The sequence below is a fragment of the Stigmatopora argus genome, chromosome 20 (genome assembly GCF_051989625.1).
Source record: "Stigmatopora argus isolate UIUO_Sarg chromosome 20, RoL_Sarg_1.0, whole genome shotgun sequence".
Lineage (NCBI taxonomy): Eukaryota > Metazoa > Chordata > Actinopteri > Syngnathiformes > Syngnathidae > Stigmatopora > Stigmatopora argus.
Window position 1 is genome coordinate 6040953 of NC_135406.1, and position 25194 is coordinate 6066146.

Genomic DNA, 25194 nt, shown 5'->3' on the forward strand with positions numbered 1-25194 from the left:
GCCATTCATTCACAAACGTGATTGCACTTTAGTTGACATATTTAAATGTTCAGAAATTAAGATGTGACAGTTTTTGCTTGATTTGAATGAGGCAAAAAAACATGCTCTCCAATATACAGTGGTACCTCAACATACGAGCACCTCGACATACGAGCAATTCGAGATACGAGTAAAATTTCGAGCAAATAATTATCTCTAGATACGAGAAAAATTTCGAGATACGAGAAAGCTAGGTCTTTTTTGCTGAATCTCTTTCATGTATAACAGATATCTACGAGTACTGGGCGGAGCGTTGCATTTTTTCAGTGTTTTTTTCTCCATTAGACACTCCAGAATGGCGATCGCTAATACGAGAGGAGTATATACTACTTCTGGTTAGCAAGTGGTCGTGCTTTATCCTATTGTGAGGACATTTGTGTGCATCATTTTGGGAATATCTTGAAGAGACTACAAAAGCAAACAACCCTCGATAGGTTGCATCTGAAAGTCAGGGTGGAGGCGGGGCAAATAGAGCCAACCCGGGAGAAGAAAGGTATCACATTTAAAACAAAATTAGAATTAAGTTTAGTGTTTGGTTAGATTAAACTTATTTAAGAGTGTGTCTGCATCGTAATCCAAGTTCATTTCAATTTGTTTATGTTATGTTACGAGCGCGTTGCCATGCAAAAAGCATGTCCATCTCTCTCTCTCCCCCCTTCGAAATCTGTATAATTTTAGTACTATTAAACACATTTTAGTAATATTAAACCACTAATTAAGTGTTACTTCGCTAACAGATGGCGAATTAGAAGAAATAAAACATTTTTTTCTAATCCAATATCCTGTTTAGTGTGTTTTTTCAGAGGGTTGGAACGAATGAATTTGTTTTTAGTTCATTTCAATGGGAAACGTTCGAATATCGACATACGAGCTCAGTCCCGGAACGAATTAAACTCGTATCCCGAGGTACCACTGTATTGTTATAATCATACTGTCATTATTTTTGGTATAAAAATTGAATTTGGTGCTCTAAAAGTCTTTTTCAAACTTGAGTCTTGAGGTCGTCTTATAATCAGGATCGTCTTATATTCGGGTCCATACACTAGTTAAACAAAACTAAAATCTATTAATATTGTCAGTATTGAAATAAGCCAAAAAATGAAGTCGAGGGCGGTCAGGTGTTTTGTTGCTGCAGGCTAACACGGCGCAGAAGGTGGGAAAAAATGTTTTTTTCTTTCCCCCAACCTGCTGTCAGACTTCATGAAAGCTCCATCAGGCGCGACGCCTACCGACCGCACGACTCAGCAGCGCCGCCCCCACTATTGGCACGTGTCAGCGCGGCGCCATGGATTTATGTATGCAAATGCGCACGCTCGATGCCGTCTGACAACGCCGCAGATCTACGAGCGGCGCCAAGGCCAACGAGACGAAGAAGACCAAGACGTCGGAGGACCGAGATCGAGCCCGAAAGACTTCCCGTCCGGGCCGAAAAAAAGTGGATATGAGGGAAAAAATGAGGAGGCGAAAACCGAAAAGAGCACCTGTCAACGGGCCAGCCAATCAGCACGGAGGAGAAGGCAACACCGTTAGCAGAGCCAGCTGGCCTGACTCTTAATTGACTCTAAACGGAATGAATTAAGTGCAAATTGGAGCAAAATTAAAACAATTTGATATTTTGCTTGCTATAATTCTTCTCAGCACGTCTTCTATATTAAATTTTCGTTTTTTTCCAATAATTAAAATATATATATATTCATATTGTTGAAATTTTAGGCTGCGATAAACATTTTTTTTCAAATATATATATTTAAAAAACTTGTTTTTTGCATATAAGCTGTATTTGTAACTATAAAGAATGACAATCAAGGGTACGGCTTATACACGCACAATACTTGCTATACTCTTTCTCACCAGTAGATGTCGGGAAAGTAATATTTACTATTTGTTGGTTATTTTCTGTTTTGCAGTAAGAAAACAACCATTACTGGATGACTTCATTCCTTATAATGATTACCCTAATAATGTGCTTTTGATTCATTCAGTATCTCAGAAATACTAAATTTTTCTTAAGATTTTCCCTGCAAAGTAACACATTTGTACTCTATTAAAACCATAAATATGGAGGTGAAAATTGTGAATCAGGAGTGGCTTATACGCGAGTAAATACGGTGTTTAAATTTGGAGTGTACACATTATACCCATTCACAATGCTAGATGGTGCTACTTATCTATATTGACTACAACTTATCTATTAGGTTGACTAATTTATTAGTTATTTACTGATGAATTATTTATTGATTAGATATCTGTCCGTTTGTTTGTTGTTGTTATTTGTGCACTTCCCTATGTTTTTTACTTATTTTTGTTACCTATTTATGGATTGTTTGTTTATTCATTATTTATTAGCCTATTTGTTGTTATTAGTGGTGAACCTTTAAATCTTATTATACATGTATAATGACAAAATAAAAGCATTAAATTCAATATATTTGAAGCAAATGCTGAACACTTTGATGGTTAATACAATTATTGTAATTGTTTTATCAAAGTAGGGGTCGTCTTATATTCGGGTCAATACGGTATATATTTTTTTCCAAGTATTAAGGTAAGAAGCATGTATTAAAAAACAACTTCCTAAAATTGAAGTGACTTGATTTGTTCTTTTTAGTGACGGCACAACTTGAAATGGCGACTCCTATTTGCGAAAGAATCAGAATTAAATTGAGTAAATATCTTCAAGTAATGAATACGCATCAATCCACAGTTTGTTTAGCAAACTGAACATCAACTGCAAATCAAAATAACAATAAAAACAAGTGAAAACGACAAAAGGAATATGCAAATTTAAGCTATTGGTTTTTTTTCCCCCAACTTAGCACTTGTGTCAACACGTTGTTGTTGCCAAAATGATGAAAAAGACAACAGGGTGATTGGGAGGCGTGTCCAGGCTCGTCATGGCGTGGAGGCCCGTCGCCATGTCACCACTCGGCGCCCCCTGGGGAGGGAGCCGCCCATCAAACATAAAGGTTGCGGCTACTTTGCATAATCGTTAGCGCCACGACAGGAATTCGTTGCAGGGACAATCAATGTTGTTTTAAGAGACACCCCCTTCCCCTCCCTCCAAAATAAAGGTGCAACAACAACGGCGACAATGACGACGGCTTTTAGCGGAATCAGCGTTAATTCATTTTAACGACTTATTTGGAGCCGATCGATTGGCTTCACCGCGTTAGCTAGCATGTACTTCGTAGTTATAGTCCGTAAAATGACTCAAAACATGAATTCACTCTGGTTATACCCAAATTATTTTTTATTAGTGTTACATTCTGCTGTTTAATTGTGCTGCAGAGCCCAGGTGTGTGTGTATGGGAGGAGTCTACTGGATCACACCTGTGTCCCATCTGAACGCCTTGCTAATTTGTAATCGACTCTCCTCATTACTATTAATGGCCATTTATTGTGATTTCTTGTTTTGATCCTCTATCAGTTCATTTAAACCACAGGTGTTAAAAATACGGCCCACGGGCCAAAAGTGGCCCGCAATAGGATCTGATCCGGCCCGTGGGGGTTCTCCTTGACGGACATTGTGTAGCTTATTCATACTGTACGTATATCATTTAACGCTTCCATTTTTTTCGACAAGGGCGCCGCAATAGACACTATTAATTGGTTCCAAAGCTTTTTTCGTAACTTGAACATTTCGTAAGTAGGTGTACTTTATATGTAAATTCTCTCATTCGTTCCACGGTCCTGACAAAACTACCAACACACAAAAATGAGAATTTATTAATGTCTTAAAATAAATAAAGCCTATGAAAAGGTGCCCTGCGCTGATGAGACATCTTCCTCCACGGCCGTTATAGATGTAATACCCCTGTTTGTCCGCCAGATGGCGGCAAGAGCGCGTCCTACCAGGGCCAAAAGCCGTCCACTTTGTAGTATACTTTAGACTTTTATGTGTGCCACGTTGCATTTGTAGTTTTAGCTTAATAAGAATTCAAAATAAATTAGTGGCTAAGGAAATGCATTTACATTTTGGGGGATTTCATAACTTGGATCATTTTTGTATTTCGAGTCACTCATTTGCATATAACAAAAATTTGTAACCTGAAACTTTCATACCTAGAGGCATTCGTAAGTAGAGGTATGACTGTACTTTGAGATAGGAGCTCATATCTCAATTGTTTCTCATATAAAACAACTAAATATAAATTAATCCATTCCTATCCTCTGAAAAAAACACCTAAAAATAGGATTTTACAATGGAAATGTGTTCCAATTCACCACCTACGCTCATAAAGTAACAAATACCTATCTAGTGGTTATGATCTTCAATACTAAAATGTGACAGTGTACACCCATGCACTTAAAAATAACTTTTAATCTTGTGTTTTCACTTAATTCGGGACTGTTTAACATAATAAAACACGTAAAAAATGCAAACTCGTGTATAAGCCGCTCCCTGATTCCCAATTTTCACCTCCATATTCATGGTTTTAATAGGGACAACAAATGTGTTCTTTTGAAGGGAAAATCTTAAGAAAAATAATCACAGGTGGTATTTTTGAGATACTGTATGAATCAAAAGCATATTATTAGCGTCAATATCATAAGTTAATTATGCCTGTCTTTGGAAATGCAAAATATCAAATTATGCAATTTGAAAAAAGAAAGTAGTCTATCTTGATGAGAACCTGATTCTAATGACAGAAATATCAATTTTCTTACCAGAAGTTTAAGATGTTGTGGCCGTGACCGGACGTTTGGTCGCCGGACATTTGGTCGCCGGACGTTTGGTCGCCCGGGTGAATATAATTTTGAGAGCTGGTTTCAACAGTAAACTCTGTCATGTTGTCAAACGTCCGGGCGACCAGGCGTCCGGGCGACCAGGCGTCCGGGCGACCAGGCGTCCGGGCGACCAGGCGTCCGGGCGACCAGGCGTCCGGGCGACCAGGCGTCCGGGCGACCAGGCGTCCGGGCGACCAGGCGTCCGGGCGACCAGGCGTCCGGGCGACCAGGCGTCCGGGCGACCAGGCGTCCGGGCGACCAGGCGTCCGGGCGACCGGGCGACCGGGCGTCCGGGCGACCAGGCGACCGGGCGTCCGGGCGACCAGGCGTCCGGGCGACCAAGCGTCCGGGCGACCAAGCGTCCGGGCGACCGGGCAACCGGGCGTCCGGGCGACCGGGCAACCGGGCGTCCGGGCGACCGGGCAACCGGGCGTCCGGGCGACCGGGCGTCCGGGCGACCGGGCGTCCGGGCGACCGGGCGTCCGGGCGACCGGGCGTCCGGGCGACCGGGCGTCCGGGCGACCGGGCGTCCGGGCGACCGGGCGTCCGGGCGTCCGGGCGTCCGGGCGTCCGGGCGTCCGGGCGTCCGGGCGTCCGGGCGTCCGGGCGTCCGGGCGACCAAGCGTCCGGGCGACCAAGCGTCCGGGCGACCAAGCGTCCGGGCGACCAAGCGTCCGGGCGACCAAGCGTCCGGGCGACCAAGCGTCCGGGCGACCAAGCGTCCGGGCGACCAAGCATCCGGGCGACCAAGCATCCGGGCGACCAAGCGTCTGGGCGACCAGGCGTCCGGGCGACCAAACGTCCGGGCGACCAAACGTCCGAGTACCGTTGTGGCAGCCATATTGCTTCTAATGTCCAAATATCTCAATCTTTTCAATGGTTCATATTACTGCAAAAACCAAAAAAAATCAAAGTGGAATTTTGCTTTATTTCAAAATCTAGGCTACTCACGTCTGGCCAGTCAGAGCACGTTTAACAAGCTAAGATGGCGACGCCCTGAGCGAGCAGTGACAGGCACAAGTGAGTTTTTTTGACCTTTTATGCAAGCATTTTTTTCTTGAGTTTTATTCATAGACTTCAAAATAAATTTTGTTTAGATTTTAATCTTTTCTCTATTTTGAAATAAATGAGCGTATTGGCCACATTGTCTTGCGTCATGACGTCGTGATGTCATGACGCCATGGAGCCATGACGTCATGACGTCATGACGTCATGGCGTTGTCACCTTGCAGTTTCGTGCATGTCGTCTTTTTATGCGCATATAAGCCGTATCCTCGATTCAGTCATTTTTGTCCGACAAATGAGACTTATATGCGAGTTAATACGGTAATAAGGAAGCTTAAAATGGCGCAAAACAAACAGGAAGACACCTAGAAATGCCCAAAAATGAGCAAGAATTTGCAAACAGACAAGAAGCATCCTGGAAAGTCCCTCAAAATCAGTAGGAAATTTAAAAAAAATACCAGAATAAATGGATTACCTGCTATTGACCGATGTCTAATTCACCTGAACTGGCTGTGGAAGTGCCAGCAGTATCAGCCAATGAGTGAAGTCGTCTCCCAAGTACTCTGTACTGGAGGACAAAAGAGCAGTATCTCCAAACCTAAAGTATCATTAAAAAGAGGAAAAGTTAAAAGCCGAAGTAGAAAGAAAGAAAAAAAAGTAAATTAAATCTTTCATGTTCTCATTTAAAGCTCTCGCACGCGCTGTCAGCGGCGTGCATGACAAACTGGTCCAATTTCACCGTGGTGGTCTTCTGAGATTTGTCTCCCCCCCCTTTTCTTTTTTAGCTGGTGTCAGATGTGGATCGCGAACAGGGAGGGAGGTTTTTCGGGGGTACCGGGTGTGTGTGTGTGTGTTGGGGGAATACGGGTTGGCGCTGGGGTGGGGGGGTTCCTAAGTGACAGAGCAGAAATAATTAAAGTTTTCGCTGTTGTTTCTTATCGGCTGCTTGGGGCTGTTGATCATTTGGGGGTCTGTAAAAAGGGGCTTGTGCTACATCAGCCGATATGATAAACTAACTCAACAAGGTCACAACAACAACAACAACAACGACGACAAAGACATCATCACGGCCATTATCTGCCGCCGCGTGCTTACTCAACAAAAGCGGGAACATGAAAATGTCGCACTGGTGTCCACGGGTGGAGATAACGAGACGGCAAAAGGCGGGAAAATGATGGCGGCGCCGTCCAACGACGACGCTAATTTGTAGCTATTGGGATGTTTTTGGTTGAAAACTACAATGCACGGAATAATAGAAGTAGTGTTAAAAGACATATGATTTTTTAAAAATTGTTTGTTACCAGCTATTAGCATGACGGGACAAATTTTAGCGCCATTTAGCATCCATTAGCTAAGTTAAAAAAACTAACTTTGAAACACTAAAGCTATTTTAGGGGACAAAAGGCACAACTACAATTGTTGTTTCCATTTTTTGACCATGTTTTCTTTATTAGCATTTTGCACTCAGCGCTGCATGCTAACTAGCGAACATTTTATCATATATAGGACAAACAACATAATTACCGTAATACCTTGAGATATGAGTTTAATGCATTCCAGGACCGAGCTCGTATGTCAATTTACTCGTATCTCAAATCAATATTTCCCATAAAAATGAACTAAATACAAATGAGTTCATTCCCACCCGCTGAAAAGCATAACATAAACTTTAATTGAACTTAAATGAACTTAGATTACTATACACACACTTAAAAAATAGGTGTTACTCTTACGTTACACTAAATTTAAACCTTGGCAAGTTTAAACCGAGGCAAAGATGTTAATGTATTCCACCTCGAAACTTCCTGCCGGACCATTTTAGATATATTTAGATTTTTTTATATGAATGGATTAAAAGCCCTGAATATTCAGTTTTTTAAATAGATCTAGAACAATCTTTATTTTAGTTTTTTTTTAAATATATTTTGAAATTTTACGAAATGATTTTTGAACTAAAAACACAAAAAAATGATTAAAAAAATTACAATTATTGATTTAAAAAGGAGGAAAATCAGGAAATGTAATACACATATATACTCTTCATTTTAATTTGATCCTAAAACAGAAGGTCGGCACCTATGATTTACTTTCTCGGGCCGCACAAAGTGATGCGGCGGGCCAGATTTGGCCCCCTGGCCGCCACTTTGACACCGGTGGTCTAGACCAAGTGTGTCAGACTCAGGTTGGTTCGTGGGCCACTTTAACGTCAACTTGATTTCACGTGGGCCGGACCATTTTAGATATAATATTTAGATTTTTTTTAAATAAATGGATTAAAAGAACTGGATTAAAAGCCCTGAATATTCAGTTTTTATCGATCTAAAACAATGTTTATTTTAGCTTTTTTTTAAATATATTTTTAGATTTTACAAAATGATTTTTGAACTAAAAACTGAAAAAATGGATTAAAAAAATACAATTATTGATTTAAAAAGGGGGAAAATCAGGAAATTTAATATACATCTATACTCTTCATTTTAATTTGATCCTAAAACAGAAAGTCGGCACTCATGATTTACTTTCCCGGGCCACACAAAATGATGCGGCGGGCCAGATTTGGCCCCCGGGCCGCCACTTTGAAGCGTTCTGGTTGACGGTGAGAGGCTCAAATAACAACATTGCCACCGTTTGCAAAGATGCTTTCAAATCCTGCTGATAAAACTGGAATTTTCAAACGTCTATTAAACTGTGTTGTTTTTTTTATCCACTTTCAACCCATATGCCGAGTGATGCATTTAAATACAAATGGGAATTGTCACACTCAAAATATTCCAATACAGTGGCGAGTTTGGTGCATTTATGAATAAAAACAATAAATAAACTGTTGGATTGTGTTCATGTACATTTCATTAAAAATAAATACCACAACAAAATGGAAACATTAGTTAGTAACATTGACATTAAATGAAATGACGAGGATACATTCTTTATTTTCATCACAGGTAAATGACATTTCACAGCAAAATTACAAAATATAAAAGTCCATTGGCAAAAATGAAAAAAAAAGTACTAAAATCAAGTGAAGAGGGAAAAAAAAATCTAAAATTAAGACAAAGCAGTGGGGAAAAAAATACCTTTTGAAAATTGAAATGTTAATCCATAAAAAAATTATGATGAAATTCATCTATTAGCTTATTTTACAGGCAGGTATTTTTCAGTTTCACATTTTAGCCACAAGATTTAATTAATTAGCTTGGCGGCATGCTTAACTTTTTGTGTGGGGCGCTAATACAAGCGATGGCACAAAAAGTGATGATATATCATTTATAATATTAACTTATTTACTGCAATTGACACCAATGAACATCTATCAACATCAATGGCAGCAAATTAATTGACTATAAATATATTGATGTGTTGAAATGATTTAAGGACAAGGCAAGTTGTGCGAGGATGCAAGTTGCTAGTTAGCAAATTGTTAGCCACAATGATTTAGTGTAGCTTAGCTTAGCTGCTTCTTGATAAGAAAGCTTTAGACAGCTAACAAATGCTACTTTAGCTTGCAAGTACATCAGCGGCAAATTGTATTAAGTCTAACAAAACCCTTATCATCAATAAATTAAGATGAAATGATAAACAATTGAAGTGTTCTTTCATGCCACTTAGATGCTAGTTAGCATAGCATTTGAACGGTGAACACAAGGATTGATAAAATGTACAAATTACAAACAATGTGGTTTCACATTTTGGTAAGAATGAAAGAGTAATTTGATTGGCTAAGTTGCGCCCAAAAGTGATAATTATTATTATTATTATTTTTACATTATATGAATCGGAAGTTGTTGGGGTTCAACTTTTGGCGATGTAAGCTCAGTGTGAAAAATTAGATATTAAAATACGTGCCACTTTAGTATCTTTTGCTTCCGCTATGTTGACCCGTAGTCCAAGTTTTCTGTGGACTTTGTTGTTAATAAATTTATTATTTAATGCTAATTGGCTTGTGTGTCTGTCTCCTCATTGGCTGGGTTTTTCTGCTGTGGTAGTTGCGACTTCCAGGTACCTCTTACCACCAGGGGGAGTTGTAACATAGGGTCAATATCATAAGGAATTTATTATGCCTGTCTTTGTAAATGCAAAATATCAAATTATTCACTTTGAAAAAAGAAACAAGTCTATCTTGATGAGAACCTGATTTTTTTTCTAATGACAGAAATTACATTTTTCTTACCAGAAGTTAAAAGATGTTGTGGCAGCCATTTTGCTTCTAATGTCAAAATATCTCAATTCTTTTGATGACTCATATTACTCCAATAATTGTCACTTTCGAACAAGAAATAAAATGAAAAAAAATCAAAGTGGAATTTTGTTTTATTTCAAAAATGTTTTCACGCTTTATGCAAGATCCGATTTTTTTCTTGAATTTCATTCCTAGACGTCAAAATAAATTTTGTTTCGCATTTTATCTGTTTATCTTTTCTCCATTTTGAAATAAATGACCGTATCGGCCGCATTGTCTTGCGTTATGGCCTTTCGTTTTTGTCATCTTGTAGTTTAATTTGTACACGTAGAAGCCGTACCCTCGATTCAGTCTTTTTTTTTTGTCCGACAAATGTGGCTTATATGCGAGTAAATACGGTAGGAGTCTGAAATTTTAAGATTTTTCAACTGGTGGTGAACTTTGATACAAAAAGTGTGCCTCAGCCCAAAAAGAGTTGGGAAACACTATCGTATACAACACATACGGCCATAAATATTGTAGTAAAGTTGAGGTTAATACATTAATAGGAACAATTTGTAATTTGTTTTGAATTTTCCGCGCTGCGGAAGACGACAATGAAACTCATTCAAATTTAGACACAGGACAAGGCAACTCACTCAGAAATGGCATGTTTTGATATTTTGTACGTGGCTAATTTAAATGGTGAAGAGTGGAACATAAAAAGTCCAAATCGGGGAGGACCTTCCCATTGCTTTAAATTTTCTTACTTGACAAGACAGAAGAATTTGTAGAAAGAAGTTGTCAATTTTCCAGAGGAAAGGGATCCCATAGTGTGTTAGCTTCAGATTTCTACAGAAACAAGGAGGCCAGGTGCATTGTGGGAGCTCTAGGAGATGGCTTTGGCCTCTGGTAAGAATGCTTCCCAGTACTTAATCAGCTGTTCACAAAACACAGACAAATCCTCTTATACAACAATGCAGGGTTTTTCTACATAGGCACACATAGTATTTAAAGCCAAATTACATTTTCAATCTCACTTAAATTCCTTTTTTTCATAGAAAAACAGATCGCAACCACATATACAATTTTTGGGGGATTTTGACAATATATTAACGCTGTTGCTAATCAATGAGTATCAATGAGAGTATGCATGTGGAATCTCATGAAAGTGTGTTCAGGACTCAGCTCTCTCACCAGCGGGTTTTCATATTTTACCTCAAGTTAGCAGAGAGCCATATATGGCTCCCAAACCATATGTTCCCTACCCCTGCACTAGATGGAGCTGTAGTAGCAGTTTCGTGAATTGTAATATAGATTGACTAGATGGATCTGTAGTAGTAGTATATCGCGTTGTAATATAGATTGACTAGATCAGGGGTCTCAAACTTGCGGCCCGCGGGCCAACTGCGGCCCTCGGGACGATAATTTGCGGCCCCCGTCTTAATATGAAAGATTAATGTTCGTGCGGCCCGCAAAATTGATATGAATGACACTTGTGTTCGGAGCAATGTTCCCTCTAAGCTGTGCGCGTGCGCAATTGCGCACTACTTTCGTCTTCTCTGCGCAGTAGCAATCATATGGCGCGCAGTAAAAAAAAAATCTTTTTTTATGTAATTTTTTTTTTTTTTTTTTTTTTTTTTTTTTTTTACCCCTTTCCCCATGATGGCGCCGTTTAAGTGGCAGCCAGTGGCAGTAGCTCTGTCCACTCATGTTTTTCGTGTTTTACAGCATGTTTTACATGAAAAATTAGAGGGAAAATTGACATGCACCTGCTTGTGGCAAGTGTGATACTGGTGTGCCCATAGCGAGCAATGATGATGTCGTGACCGGATGATTCGCCTAAAGACGTTTCGCCGACGGACGTTTGACAGACGGACAGGTCGTACTAGTATTTGTTAGTTTAATGATTAAATACAAATACTAGTATTTGTATTTAATCATTAAACGCTGTTTTCAGCTGGATTTGACCGAATTTGAGAGCATTTTGAGCCGTTTGGCGAATGGACGTCTATAGACGTTTTTTTGCCTCCATCGCGATATCATCCAGTATTTGTATTTAATCATTAAATGCTGTTTTAGGATGGATTTGACCCGATTGCTGTCATTTTACGGCTCGGTTCTGCTACATCTGCCTGCCCAAGAGTGCTTATTCCCGGACTGCCATGCCTGCCCAAGAGTGCTTATTCCCGGGCTGCCATTGATGGTAGACGAACATTGATTTTTACTATAATTTGGACAACACCGGCGGCGGGCCGGATTAAAAATCCTAACGGGCCGTATATGGCCCGCGGGCCGAGGTTGAAAAACTTGTACACACACGATCCGGCGGGGCGAGCGTTCGAATCCCGTTTCGGCGAAACCTCCGTTCGGCCGAATGAACGTTCGATGGAACGTCCATTCGGCGACCTGCCCGTCTGTCAAACGTCCGTCGGCGAAACGTCTTTAGGCGAATCATCCGAGTACCGATGATGTCGCTCACACTGGTACTCAGTGCGCTCAGGGAGGTTGTCTTTCTGCTCAGACCAACAAAAAATTAGAGGGAACTTTGGTTCGGAGCTGAATGAACCAATCACGGTGAGGTATACGGCTCTGGAGGGCGGGACATCGGCCGGGCTGTCCAGTGCCTCGCTCACTCACTCATTCATTCCTCCAATCAGCTGGGCGGAGGAGAAGCCGTGAGGCCGATCACTCCGCTCGGCGCGCACACTCCTCCGCTGCTCTCAGCATAGAACTGAATGAGGCGCTATGATCCGTGATCCAGCCTGTGTCAGTGTCTGTAGCCATCTCCGCGATTGAAACGGAGAGCGAAAGTGCACATGCGCCACAAACCCGCGCGACTGAATGTGAAAGATCAACCCGAGACTCATTCCAAGTGGAAAAACATATTACAGAGCCCCAGAGATGTCTCTTTCAAAGCCTGTCGTGAAGAGAAAGGTCGGTGATGAGCACAGACAGTTTCAAGAAAAGTGGGGAGTGCAATATTTCTTTGTTGAACACAGGGGCACCCCGACGTGTCTCATTTACACTGAAAAAGTTGCGGTGCACAAGGAATACAATTTGAAACGTAATTGTACTACGAGACATGCTGAGGAGTACGAAAAATACCAGGGAGATGAGAGAGCCAACCAGGTTGCCAGTCTTAAAACACGTCTTCTGAGGCAACAGGATTTCTTCAAGAAGGCTACCAAAGACAGTAATGCAGCAGTCAAAGCTAGCTACGCCGTTTGTGAGTTGATTGATCCTGTGCTAAGTGATCCCAAATGGCTCATGGACTTGGCTTTTCTTGTTGATATCACACATGAGCTTAATGTACTGAACAAGAAGCTACAAGGCCAGGGGTAACTTGTCAGTGCTGCCTATGACAACGTGAGAGCATTCTGCACTAAACTTGTGTTATGGAAAGCCCAGCTCTCTCAGACAAACCTTTGCCATTTCCCAGCATGCAAGGCTCTCGTGGATGCAGGCACACCATTCAGTGGTGAGAAGTATGTTGAGGCCATTTCGAAGCTACAGGAGGAATTTGATCACAGATTTGCAGACTTCAAGACACACAAATCCACATTTCAAATGTTTGCGGACCCCTTCTCCTTTGATGTGCAAGATGCCCCTCCTGAGCTTCAAATGGAGCTCATTGACCTGCAGTGCAACTCTGCACTCAAAGCCAAGTTCAGGGAGGTGAGTGGAGAAGCAGACAAGCTTGGGCAATTTTTGAGAGAGTTGACCCCCAGCTTCCCTGAACTTTCCCGAAGGTTCAAGCGGACCATGTGCCTTTTTGGGAGCACATACTTGTGTGAGAAGCTCTTCTCCACCTTGAACTTCAATAAGTCCAAGTACAGGTCCAGACTTACTGATGAGCATCTTCAAGCTCTACTGAGGGTCTCCACTGCTTCCTCCCTCAAGCCAAATGTGACTATGTGAGAAGAAGCGCTGCCAGGTCTCTAGCAGCAAGGAGTAGGCAAGAGAAGCCGTGTTCAGAATATTTCATGTTCAATGTTCCATTCAAGTTCAGAAAGTTAAAGGTTAAAGAGCTGTTAATACAGACATTTGAAACGGAATAAAAATAATTAATTTTCTCTACTTAGCCAGCCAGTGTATATCTACTGTATGCTCATTAGTATTATTTGGTTTTGTATTACTGATTGATTTATTTTTTATTCATCTTTAAGTTAATTTATTTAATTCATTATTTTTTGTTAAAAAATAAAGATATTTGATAACGTTGGAATGTTTTATCAGTGCTTTTCTTGTGGAAATCCTGATGCGGCCCAGTCTCACCCAGACTCGGCCTCTAGCGGCCCCCAGGTAAATTGAGTTCGAGACCCCTGGACTAGATGGAACTGTAGTAGTAGTATATTGAGTTGTAATATAGATTCACCAAATGAAAATGTAGAAGTAGTGATTTGTAATATAGATTGACTAGATGGACCTGACATAGTTGAGTTGTGATATAGATTCACTAAATGGAACTGTAGTAGTAGTATATTGAGTTATAATATAGATTCACTAAATGGAAATGTAGTACTAGTGATTTGTAATATAGATTGACTAGATGGAGCTGTTGTAGTTGTGAGTTGTAATATAGATGGACTAGATGGAACTGTAGTAGTATATCGCGTTGTAATAGATTGACTAGATGGAACTGTAGTTGTAGTATATTGAGTTGTAATATAGATTCACCAAATGAAAATGTAGAAGTAGTGATTTGTAATTTAGATTGACTAGATGGAGCTGTCGTAGTTGAGTTGTGATATAGATGCACTAAATGGAACTGTAGTAGTAGTATATTGAGTTATAATATAGATTCACTAAATGGAAATGTAGTACTAGTGATTTGTAATATAGATTGACTAGATGGAGCTGTTGTAGTTGTGAGTTGTAATATAGATGGACTAGATGGAACTGTAGTAGTATATCGCGTTGTAATAGATTGACTAGATGGAACTGTAGTTGTAGTATATTGAGTTGTAATATAGATTCACCAAATGGAAATGTAGAAGTAGTGATTTGTAATTTAGATTGACTAGATGGAGCTGTCGTAGTTGAGTTGTGATATAGATGCACTAAATGGAACTGTAGTAGTAGTATATTGAGTTATAATATAGATTCACTAAAAGGAAATGTAGTACTAGTGATTTGTAATATAGATTGACTAGATGGAGCTGTTGTAGTTGAGTTGTAATATAGATTGACTAGATGGAGCTGTTGTAGTTGAGTTGTAATATAGGTTGACTAGATGGAGCTGTAGTAGTAGTATAGTGAGTTGTAATACAGATTCACTAAATGGAACTGTAGTAGTAGTATATTGTGTTGTAATATAGATTGACTAGATGGAACTGTAGTAGTAGTATATTGAGTTGTAATATAGATTCACCAAATGGAAATGTAGAAGTAGTGATTTGTAATATAGATTGACTAGATGGAGCTGTCGTAGTTGAGTTGTAATATACATTGACTAGATGGAACTGTAGTAGTAGTATATCGAGTTGTAATATAGATATACTAAATGGAACTGTAGTAGTAGTAGTATATCGAGTTGTAATATAAATTCACTAAATGGAAATGTAGTAGTAGTGATTTGTAATATAAATTGACTAGATGGAGCTGTCGTAGTAATATAGATTCACTAAACGGAACTGTAGTAGTATATCGAGTTGTAATATAGATTCACTAAATGGAACTACCTATAGTAGTAGTGAGTTGTAATATAGATTGACTAGATGGAGCTGTAGTAGTAGTATAGTGAGTTGTAATATAGATTCACTATATGGAACTGTAGTAGTGATTTGTAATATAGATTGACTAGATTGGGCTGTAGTAGTAGTATAGTGAGTTGTAATATAGATTCACTAAATGGAACTGTAGTAGTATTATATCGAGTTATAATATAGATTAACTAAATGGAAATGTAATAGTAGTGATTTGTAATATAAATTGACTAGATGGAGCTGTCGTAAAATGATTGAATTTTCCCTTACTTGTTGTTGCGTGACTGCAAGGGCTTCCAGATATTTGGTAATGATGCTCTTAAAGTCGTTGACTCGTTCCTTCTGCGGGTGAGGAAACGGCGACAAGGTTGAGAGGAGAGCAAACATGGCCACTTCGTTTAGCGCCGTTTAGCGCACGGCTCACCTCAAAGCGGCTCACTTCTCGGCGAATGACTTGAGAAATTTGCTCAAATTCGCACTCGCACTGTAGGACTTTGTTCTCCAACTGCAAAAGGGGAGCATTGTGGGTTAGCGTTGCCAACTCGTTCGTGAATTGACGTCTGTCAGTGTCAATGCCAAGCATGGAGTTAAAAGTTTAATAACCAGTGAGCACTCCTTTGCGAAGATTATCTTGATTCATTTAGAAACAGAAAAAAATGGCATGAACTATTGATGAAAAGTGAACAATAATGAACAAATACAGTAATACCTTGTCAAACATACAAGAAATTTGAGATACAAGGAAAGTTCCGAACAAATTTTTGCCCTGAGACACGAGACAAATTTGACATACAGTGGTACCTCGAGATACGAGCTTAATGCATTCTGGAACTGAGCTCATATGTCGAATTTACACGTACCTCAAATGAACGTTTCCCATAGAAATGAACTAAAGACAAATTATTTTTTCCAACACTCTGAAAAAACACCAAAAACAGGTTATTGGATTGAAAAAAACATTTTGATTTGTTCTAATTCGCCATCTATTAACAAAGTAACAAATAACTAGTGGTTTAATAGTACTAATGTGTTTAATAGTACTAAAATTAGAGAGACCTTTTGCACGGCAACGTGCTCGTAACATAAACAAATTCAAATGAACTTGGATTACGATGCAGACACTTAAATAAGTTTGATCTAACCTAATACTAAACTTAATTCTAATTTTGTTTTACATTTTGATACCGTTCTTCTCCCGGGTTGGCTCTATTGGCCCCGCCTCCACCCTAACTTTCAGATGCAACCTATCGAGGGTTGTATGCTTTTATATTCCCTTCAAAATATTCCCAAAATGATGCACACATGTTCTCACAATAGGATAACGCACGACCACTTGCCAACGAGAAGTAGTATACTCCTCTCATATTAGCGAACAAGCTCCGCCATTCGCACTGACTAACGGGAAAAATAATAATAATTTGGAATAAGGAGAAACAGTTAGCGGAATCTGCGAGGACTTGAAAGTAAAGCACGCAGCTGAGAAAGGGGGTACTTCGACGCCAGCCAAAACCTTAAAAGCGAGTGGTTCCAGGTTCGATAACTTTAAAAACCGAACTGGGGATACACTCTGTTGTGAGGCACGGAGAAGCAGCTAGTTCCGACTCGAAAGCCGCGGCGGAATACATTAACACCTTTGCCGGTGTTGGAATTATTGTATACAAGTTATCCTGATTCTGGTATGACTGTCAAAATGTTAGTTAATAGAATTAGAGTGTCTTGAGCTCTGGGGAGTTTCACCTTATTCAACAAAGAGGAACTACCCAGGGGGGCTTGTCTGTTTGAACTATTGTGTGAGGGTTGCAGGATATCGGGAAAGAGACTATAAAGATGTTATCTTAAAAGAGCATATGGTCATGATCAAAGAACCTTTTGTAACTGGGAGAGAACTCTCTCTCCTTTGATCAGCTTGAAACTTCCTGTAACTTGGACACTCCCAAAACACAATAAGAGACTTGGCGGGAGGGGACATCTTCAGAGTGTGTCGAAGGACTGAGACGCGAGCAGTCCCGAGACCCTCTCATTTTTAAATAAAATAACCTCAATTCTTTGTGTTCTTACTTATTTCAGATTGGTGATACAAATGTCTGGTGTTTAAACCTAACAGTCGGTTACATCCATTTTTAAGTGTGTATAGCAGGGGTAGGGAACCTATGGCTCGGGGGCCATATGTGGCTCTTTTGATAGGTGCATATGGCTCTCTAAACTGTGAAGTAAAATATGGGAACTGCTGTTGACAGAGCTCAGTTCTGAATACATCAATAGGAGCGTTACGTTGATCATTGTGGCGCCGACACTACCTTTAGTGCGGCTTTAAACATTTGTTTTTTCATTACATTCTTCTGCATGCATATTCCCATTGATTAGCTACAGCGCGACAACGTTGTCAAAAGATCTCAGAGAACGTTTGTACTTTAAAAATGGCGATATTACTACAAATAGCACAGATTTTAGTGTATTTTAACTTTTAAATTTTGAGTATTTGAGTATTTTGAGTATTTTGCCACCATCATCCCTGTCCCCAAAAAGCCAACCATTGGCGGCATGAATGATTATAGGCCTGTTGCCCTCACGCCTGTGATCATGAAGTGCTTTGAAAAGTTGGTAGCCCGCCATATCAGGAATACAATCTCTCCCTCAATTGACCCTCACCAGTTTGCTTATAGAGCAAACAGGTCCACTGATGATGCTATTGCCATTGCTCTTCATACAGCACTGAGCCACCTGGAACACCCTGGGAACTACGTTAGGATGCTCTTCATTGACTACAGCTCAGCCTTCAATACCATAAAACCGGACATTCTGACTGACAAACTCTCCCACCTTGGACTATCCTCTTCAATCTGCTGCTGGATAAAGGACTTCTTGACCAACCGCCCACAGACTGTTAGACTTGGTCCCCACCTCTCTTCCTCCATTACTCTTAGCACTGGCTCCCCTCAAGGCTGTGTACTGAGTCCTCTTCTGTACTCCCTGTACACCCACGACTGTACACCCACCCACCAGTCTAACACCATCATCAAATTCGCTGACGACACCACTGTGGTCGGACTCATCTCAGGAGGGGATGAGTCGGCTTACAGAGATGAGGTCAACAATTTGTCTTCGTGGGGCTCGGTGAACAATCTCACACTGAACACCACGAAAACTAAAGAAATCATCCTGGACTTTCGCAAACACGGCACAGATCTGGCCCCACTCCTCATAAATGGAGTATGTGTAGACAGGGTCCAGTCCTTTAAATTCCTGGGGGTCCACGTCACGGACAAGCTCTCATGGTCTACAAACACCACGGCAGTGGTGAAGAAGGCTCAGACACGACTCCATTTCCTCAGGGTACTTAGGAAGAACAACTTGGGCACCAATCTTCTGAGAACCTTCTATAGAACCACTGTAGAGAGCATCCTGGCGTACGGCATCACAGTGTGATACGCTGGAAGCACGGCGGCAGACAAAAAGGCCATGCAGAAAGTGATTAACACTGCCCAGAGGATTGTCGGCTGCTCTCTGCCCTCACTTGAAGACATTGCCAGCCCTCGTTACCTCAGCAGAGCCAAGAACATCATAGGGGACCCTTACCACCCTGGTCACAATCTGTTCCAGCTGCTGCCCTCTGGCAGACGCTATAGGTCCCACAAAGCACGGACAAATAGGCTTAAGGACAGTTTTTTCCCCACATCCATCAGGAATCTAAACTCGCGCTAACATAACACACATTCCCCTCTGCGGTATATGAACAGATGTTTGGTTGGTGATCTGCCTCCTACTAGCTGACTGAGGAAAGGTAAGTGGAAGACAGTGAAAGGTAAGCGCGAGGTAAGCGACCTGTATCCTCAACAGCGGAATGACAAATTACAAGTCCGTAACTTACACTTATTAGGTCTTTTGCCGATTAAACGTAGCTTATGGAGAAGCACCATCAATTTCGTCACACGCAGTTTCTGCGTGTGATGACAAGTAGGCTTTTGTGTTGTGATAATGACGACAGGGCCTATGTCCGATTAGTATGGCACTGAAGGAGCAACATTTACAAATATGATTTTTTTATGGCTCTCTCTGTCTAAAAGGTTCCCGACCCCTGGTGTATAGTAAGCGAAGGTCATTTAAGTTAAATTAAAAGTTTGTTATGTATGTAGTGTCACAAAAGAGTAGCGAACCAAACATGTCAACACGCATCAAGCTCGTATCTCAAGGCATTACTGTATGATTTAATATAGTAGCCAATGAGTTCAAATGGAGGGAAATTCACTTAAAATGACATTGGCCAAGGATAGATTTGATGGCGATGTTCATATTCTAAATACAAAAATCACACACAAATTGAATGGTTATGTAAATGTTATGAGGAAACATGATGGATCAAAAACCGACAAAAAATGCATGGGCTAGGAAAAATGAGTAAATGATTTTCGTCATAGAAATGATCAAATATAGTATTGAATTAAAATCCATGTAATTCAGATTTTAAATGGACTAAAATAAATAGATAAAATATGTTTTAATTCATAGTATTGTTGTTCTTTGCATCATTATTTTAATAACCATTTGCTGACATGTCTTAGTGAGAATGTGCAGAAAATTCAAAAAATATCAGTGGTGCAAATGATGAAAACTAGATTGAAACAATAATAACATGAGGTGACAATGTTATTTTCGTTTTTCAATGACAAATTGATTAAAATATGAAATCGAAATAGGACATTATTTCGACAATGTGAGCTTCGAAATGAACACTGGATAAAAAAAAATGCAATGCCATTTAAAAGCTGTGAAAGTACTCAAAAATAAGAAAAATGAGAAAGACAAAAATATGACAGCATCACGTGGGTGGTACTTCAAGTCCTACCTCTTCAATCTCCTTGTGCAGAAAGGCATGATGGGAAGGGGGGGAAAAAAAAAATCAAGCAAATTTAAAAATTCAAATCTGAGGACGATTTAAATAAGGAGTTTTCATTTTTTTGGTCACAATGAAAAAAATGCTGCAATAATATATTCACCATAATGTATTTTACGGACTATAAATCACATGTGAGCATAGATAGCGCACGCCAAAAATATATTTAAAAAAGAAAATCATTTTCTGTGCTAATAATTTCTTCAGTTACTGTTAACAGTTGTTTAGTTTTTTTTGATACGGTGCATGACATTTGAGTAATAATAATTGTTATTCATATCTATGTGCATAGTTTAATCTGACCTAGCACTGACTGATAAACGATGACTAAACTAATAAATAAAAACATCAAACTTAAATAAAATCTCATTAAAAATTAGGATTTTGCGCAATATGACTAGAAATGTATATTGATGGAAAAAGAAATAAAGCCAAACAAGAATATTATAACTATTGAGTGGGATTGTGTCTAGCAATATTACTGATGAGCATGTTTTTTTAAAATTAGAATTACATCACTTCAAATACAATCAATGGCAAACAATAGAAAATAATGATGAATTAAAAATATAAAGTAAAACGATTTTTCCCCCAAACAACGTGGTTACATGACCCTTTCACAAGTGTCGACATTTATTTCTAATACAGTGGTACCTCGGCCTACGATCAGCTCTACCTACGACATGCTCGAGGTACGATGAAAATTTCGATCGAATAATTCGCCCTAGATACGATCAAAATTTCGAGATGCGACCAAGCCAGGTGGCCATGACATGAGTCTGTTTATCATTGTAGCGCACTATCTATTTTTGCCGCATCTCTTTTGTGTATAACAGATATCTATGAGCACTGAATGGTTTCTTTCGCCTACACATGGACCAGAAAACGCACAACGCGCATGTGTGGGCAAAAAGAGGGCTTTCTGGGTAATGAAGTATACTTGTGCACACAACAACACAACACCGATAGCCAATGGCACCCTTTCTCAAAATAAAACGTCATTACCCACAATCAATACGTGGGTAGGCTGTTATTCCTTCCTTAGCCTGTTAACTCCCGCGATCGCTCATTCAAGAATATACTTCTCGTTGGCAAGTGTTCGTGCGTTATCCTATTGTGAGGACATTTGTGTGCATCATTTTCGGAATATTTTGAAGGGAATACAACAGCACAAAGCCCATGGATAGCGAACGTGAGGGTGGAGGCGTGGCAAACAACTAAACAGCCCAGAACGAAGGTAAAAAAAAATTAAATCAAAATTAGAATTCAGTTTTGTGTAAACTTACATTAAACGTATGTTTGAGTGTGTCTGTATATATTGATCCAAGTCAATTTAAATTTGTTTGTCCGGATACGAGTGCGTTGCCGTGGATAAAGTCCCACCGAACACCCCCCGGCTCCGTGTATGTCGCGGTCTCTACCCTCGACGAAATGCGTCTAATTTTACTTCTATTAAACACATTTTATTACTATCGTAATCCAAGTTCATTTCAATTTGTTTATGTTATGTTACGAGCGCGTTGTCGTGCATAAATTCCCACCTCTCTCTCCCCTCCACGAAATTCGTCTAATTTTAATACTATTAAACACATTTTAGTACTACTAAACCACTAGTTATGTGTTACTTTGTTAATAGATGGCGAATTAGAAGAAATAAAACATTTTTTCCAATCCAATATCCTGTTTTTGGTGTGTTTTCAGAGGGTTGGAACGAATTAATTTGTTTTTAATTCATTTCAACGGGAAACGTTCGCTCGGGTTGCGAAAAGCTCGACATACGATCTCAGTCCCGGAATGGATTAAGATCATATGTCGAGGTACCACTGTACAGAAAACAATATTTTCGGAGATGAAGGCGTGTTTGTGTGTGTGTGTGTGTGTGTGTGTATGTTTGCGTGTTTGTGTGGACACACGGAGAAAATAAAGGCTTGTTGTAACTCTACTGACAAACATTGACTTTTGACAGCAGCCCCATCAAAGACCCCCCCACCCCCCAGCTTTCTCCACTAACAGCTGACCCCCGACAGTGCCTGTGTGTACGCGCGTGTTTCCTGACAGACGGCTCGCAGGGTGAATTTGTGCGCTGACGGGCTAATAAAAGTCTTTTTTCGTCTCCGCTTGGTAAAATTCCTCAGCCGCAAAAACTAAAACTTTTCACTTGAGTGAGTAGCGAAGGTGGATTTAGTTTCATTTTGTTGACGTTTCCTTTTTTTTTTTAAACCCAGCTTTGTTTTCTTTATACCCCAGACAAGTTGCGTATTCTTTGCTATCACGCCATTAGCGAGACGAGCTTTGATTGGCACAATGATGGGGGGCGTACAATGTTCCCTCTAAGCTGCGCGCGTGCGCAATTGCGCACTATCGTCTTCTCCGTGCACAGCAATCATATGGAGCGCACAAAATAAAAATCAACTTTTTTCCCCCCATGATGGCACCATTCACGCGGTAGCCAGTGGCAGTAGCTCTGTCCACTCTTATGTTTTCCGTTTTACAGCCCTTCTATGTTTTTAATTACATTTTAGTATTTCTTAATACATTCCTTTTTACTTTACTGTGCAAATAGAAGAACAAGCGGTGAAATCAGGTGAGAACTGTCTAAATCTGCTGTGTGTGTGGTTGTGTGCGTGCGTGTGTGTGTGTCTCTAGTGTGTGAGATCGTTTGTCTTCAACCTACACAATGGACTATAAATGGAAATTAGCCCTCGGCTACAATCTTACATATATATGTTCATTAACATGAAAATAAGTATGTTCATTAATATGTGCTATCCCTTATTAAATAAATCAAAGCAAAATCATGGGAAAATATTGCATATAAATGGAAACTTGACTATCTCAAGTAACACGTTCAGCAGAAAAGTCCTTTGAACAAGAATGAGAAGTTAGGACAGGTGTAAAATAAGGTCAAATTTAAGTCGGATTTGTGCATATTCTAATGGCATTTATGAATCTGTTTTATCCATAGATATTTTTTCATTCATTTTCTGAACCGCTTTATCCATTTTATCACTCGCGGGGGGTGCTGGAGCCTATCCCTGCTGACTTTGGGCCAGGGGCGGGGGACAACACCCTGTATTGGTGGCCAGCCGATCGCAGGGCACAAGGAGACGGACAGCCATGCACACTTAGAACCATACCTAGGGGCAATTTTAGAGTGTCCAATCAGCCTACAATGCATCTTTTTGGGATGTGGGAGGAAAACTGAGTACTCAGAGAAAACCCACGTAGGCCCAGGGAGAATATGCAAATTCAACACAGGTGGACCGACCTGGATTTGAACCCAGGACCTTAGAGCTGTGAGGCCGACGCGCGAACCACTCACACGCCGGGCCGCCCATTCATAGATATTAATCATTACATTTTATTATTACTCAATCATTTATTAGTAGACGACATGCACCTGCTTATGGCAGGTGTGATACTGGTGTGTGCCCATAACGAGCAATGATGATGTTGCTCACACTGGTACTGAGTGTGCTCAGGGAGGTTGTCTTTCTGCCCAGACCAACCAAAAATTAGAGGGAACATTGGGGGCGTACCTCTTTGATGACATCTTTGGCCTGCTGCGCTTTGTCGGATTTGTTTGATAGCTGCAGTTTGACTTCGGCCTCTCGCTTCTTATTGAGGAGGACTTGAGTGTCTTGCCACTTTTGCCAGGACTTGACGCGTTGCTCAAACACGCCCTGAGCACGCGTACGTCACGTTACAGAAGTCGTCCGTCCGACAGGCCACGCGAGCGCGCGCCGATGACGAACCTTGATGGCGGCGAGCAGGCGCACGTAATCGCCGAGCAGCTCGGACAGGAAGAAGAAGTCGGCGTTGGCCTGCTGCTGGTACTGCTGCTCAACCTTCTCCTCTACCTCGGCCAGCTGGGATAAAGCGCGGGAAAGCGCCGTGTGGTCTTCGCTGTTGCCTAACATGGCCGCCGACTTGGCAAACTGTGCTCCGTACAAAGACAACTCTGCACGGGCACACAGAAATTAGCATATTTTAGATGTAAAATGACATTTGCGTTCATTCAAATCAAGGGCCTTTGATTGCTTTAAAGCTTTGACTACCTAAAGCACATTTTTGCGAAAATTAAAATAGGCCTAAATTTCAAAAATGGACCGGACGCCAAAAAACGTTTTGAAGTTAGCACTCTGCTCCTTACACGCCGTAGAAATGAAAAATAATGTTTCAAGTCTGTTAGCCGCTAGCTTGATAAAATAATCCGCAAAACAGCTGTTCCTATGTACTGTATTTTCTCGCATATTAGCCACCTCCACGTATAAGCCGCACCCTTAAAATGGTTGATTTTGACAATTTCTCTCGTATAAGCCGCCCCATGATTCAGAATTTTTACCTCCATATTCATGGTTTTAATAGAGAGTAAAAGTTTGTTATTTTGAAGGGAAAATCTTAATAAAAATCATTGCACATTGTATTTCTGAGATACTGTATAAATCGAGTCAAGTCTGCTGGATTGCACATTCCTAATGGGCGTTCCCTGCACGTAGACAAATTAAAAAAGGAAGTCACGTGAGCAATACAACCAGGAAGTGTGTCCGTAACAGTTTTTCTTTCTTGAATTTCATACATTGACGTCAAAATAAATGTTGCTAAGCGTTTTATCTGTTTGTTTTTTCTCAATTTTGAAATACTTGACAATTTGTCGCATTGTCTTT

At 40.4% G+C, this 25194-nt stretch overlaps 1 protein-coding gene across 2 annotated transcripts in view; it reads right to left on the minus strand.

Annotated features, from left to right (window-relative positions):
• Positions 1–10562: 10562 nt before the first annotated feature.
• Positions 10563–25194, minus strand: part of snx2 (sorting nexin 2) — a 34903-nt gene continuing 20271 nt past the window's right edge. The window contains exons 10-14 of one of the 2 annotated variants that reach the window (XM_077589153.1): positions 24283–24488; positions 24067–24210; positions 16061–16141; positions 15907–15978; positions 10563–10868 (exon numbers count right to left, since the gene is read on the minus strand). In XM_077589153.1, the coding sequence (XP_077445279.1) occupies positions 10818–10868; positions 15907–15978; positions 16061–16141; positions 24067–24210; positions 24283–24488 (554 nt within the window). In that variant the 3' untranslated portion in view covers positions 10563–10817. Of the gene's footprint in view, positions 10869–15906; positions 15979–16060; positions 16142–20231; positions 20492–24066; positions 24211–24282; positions 24489–25194 lie in introns of those variants that run through there. The other variant, XM_077589154.1, reaches the window with a different exon arrangement.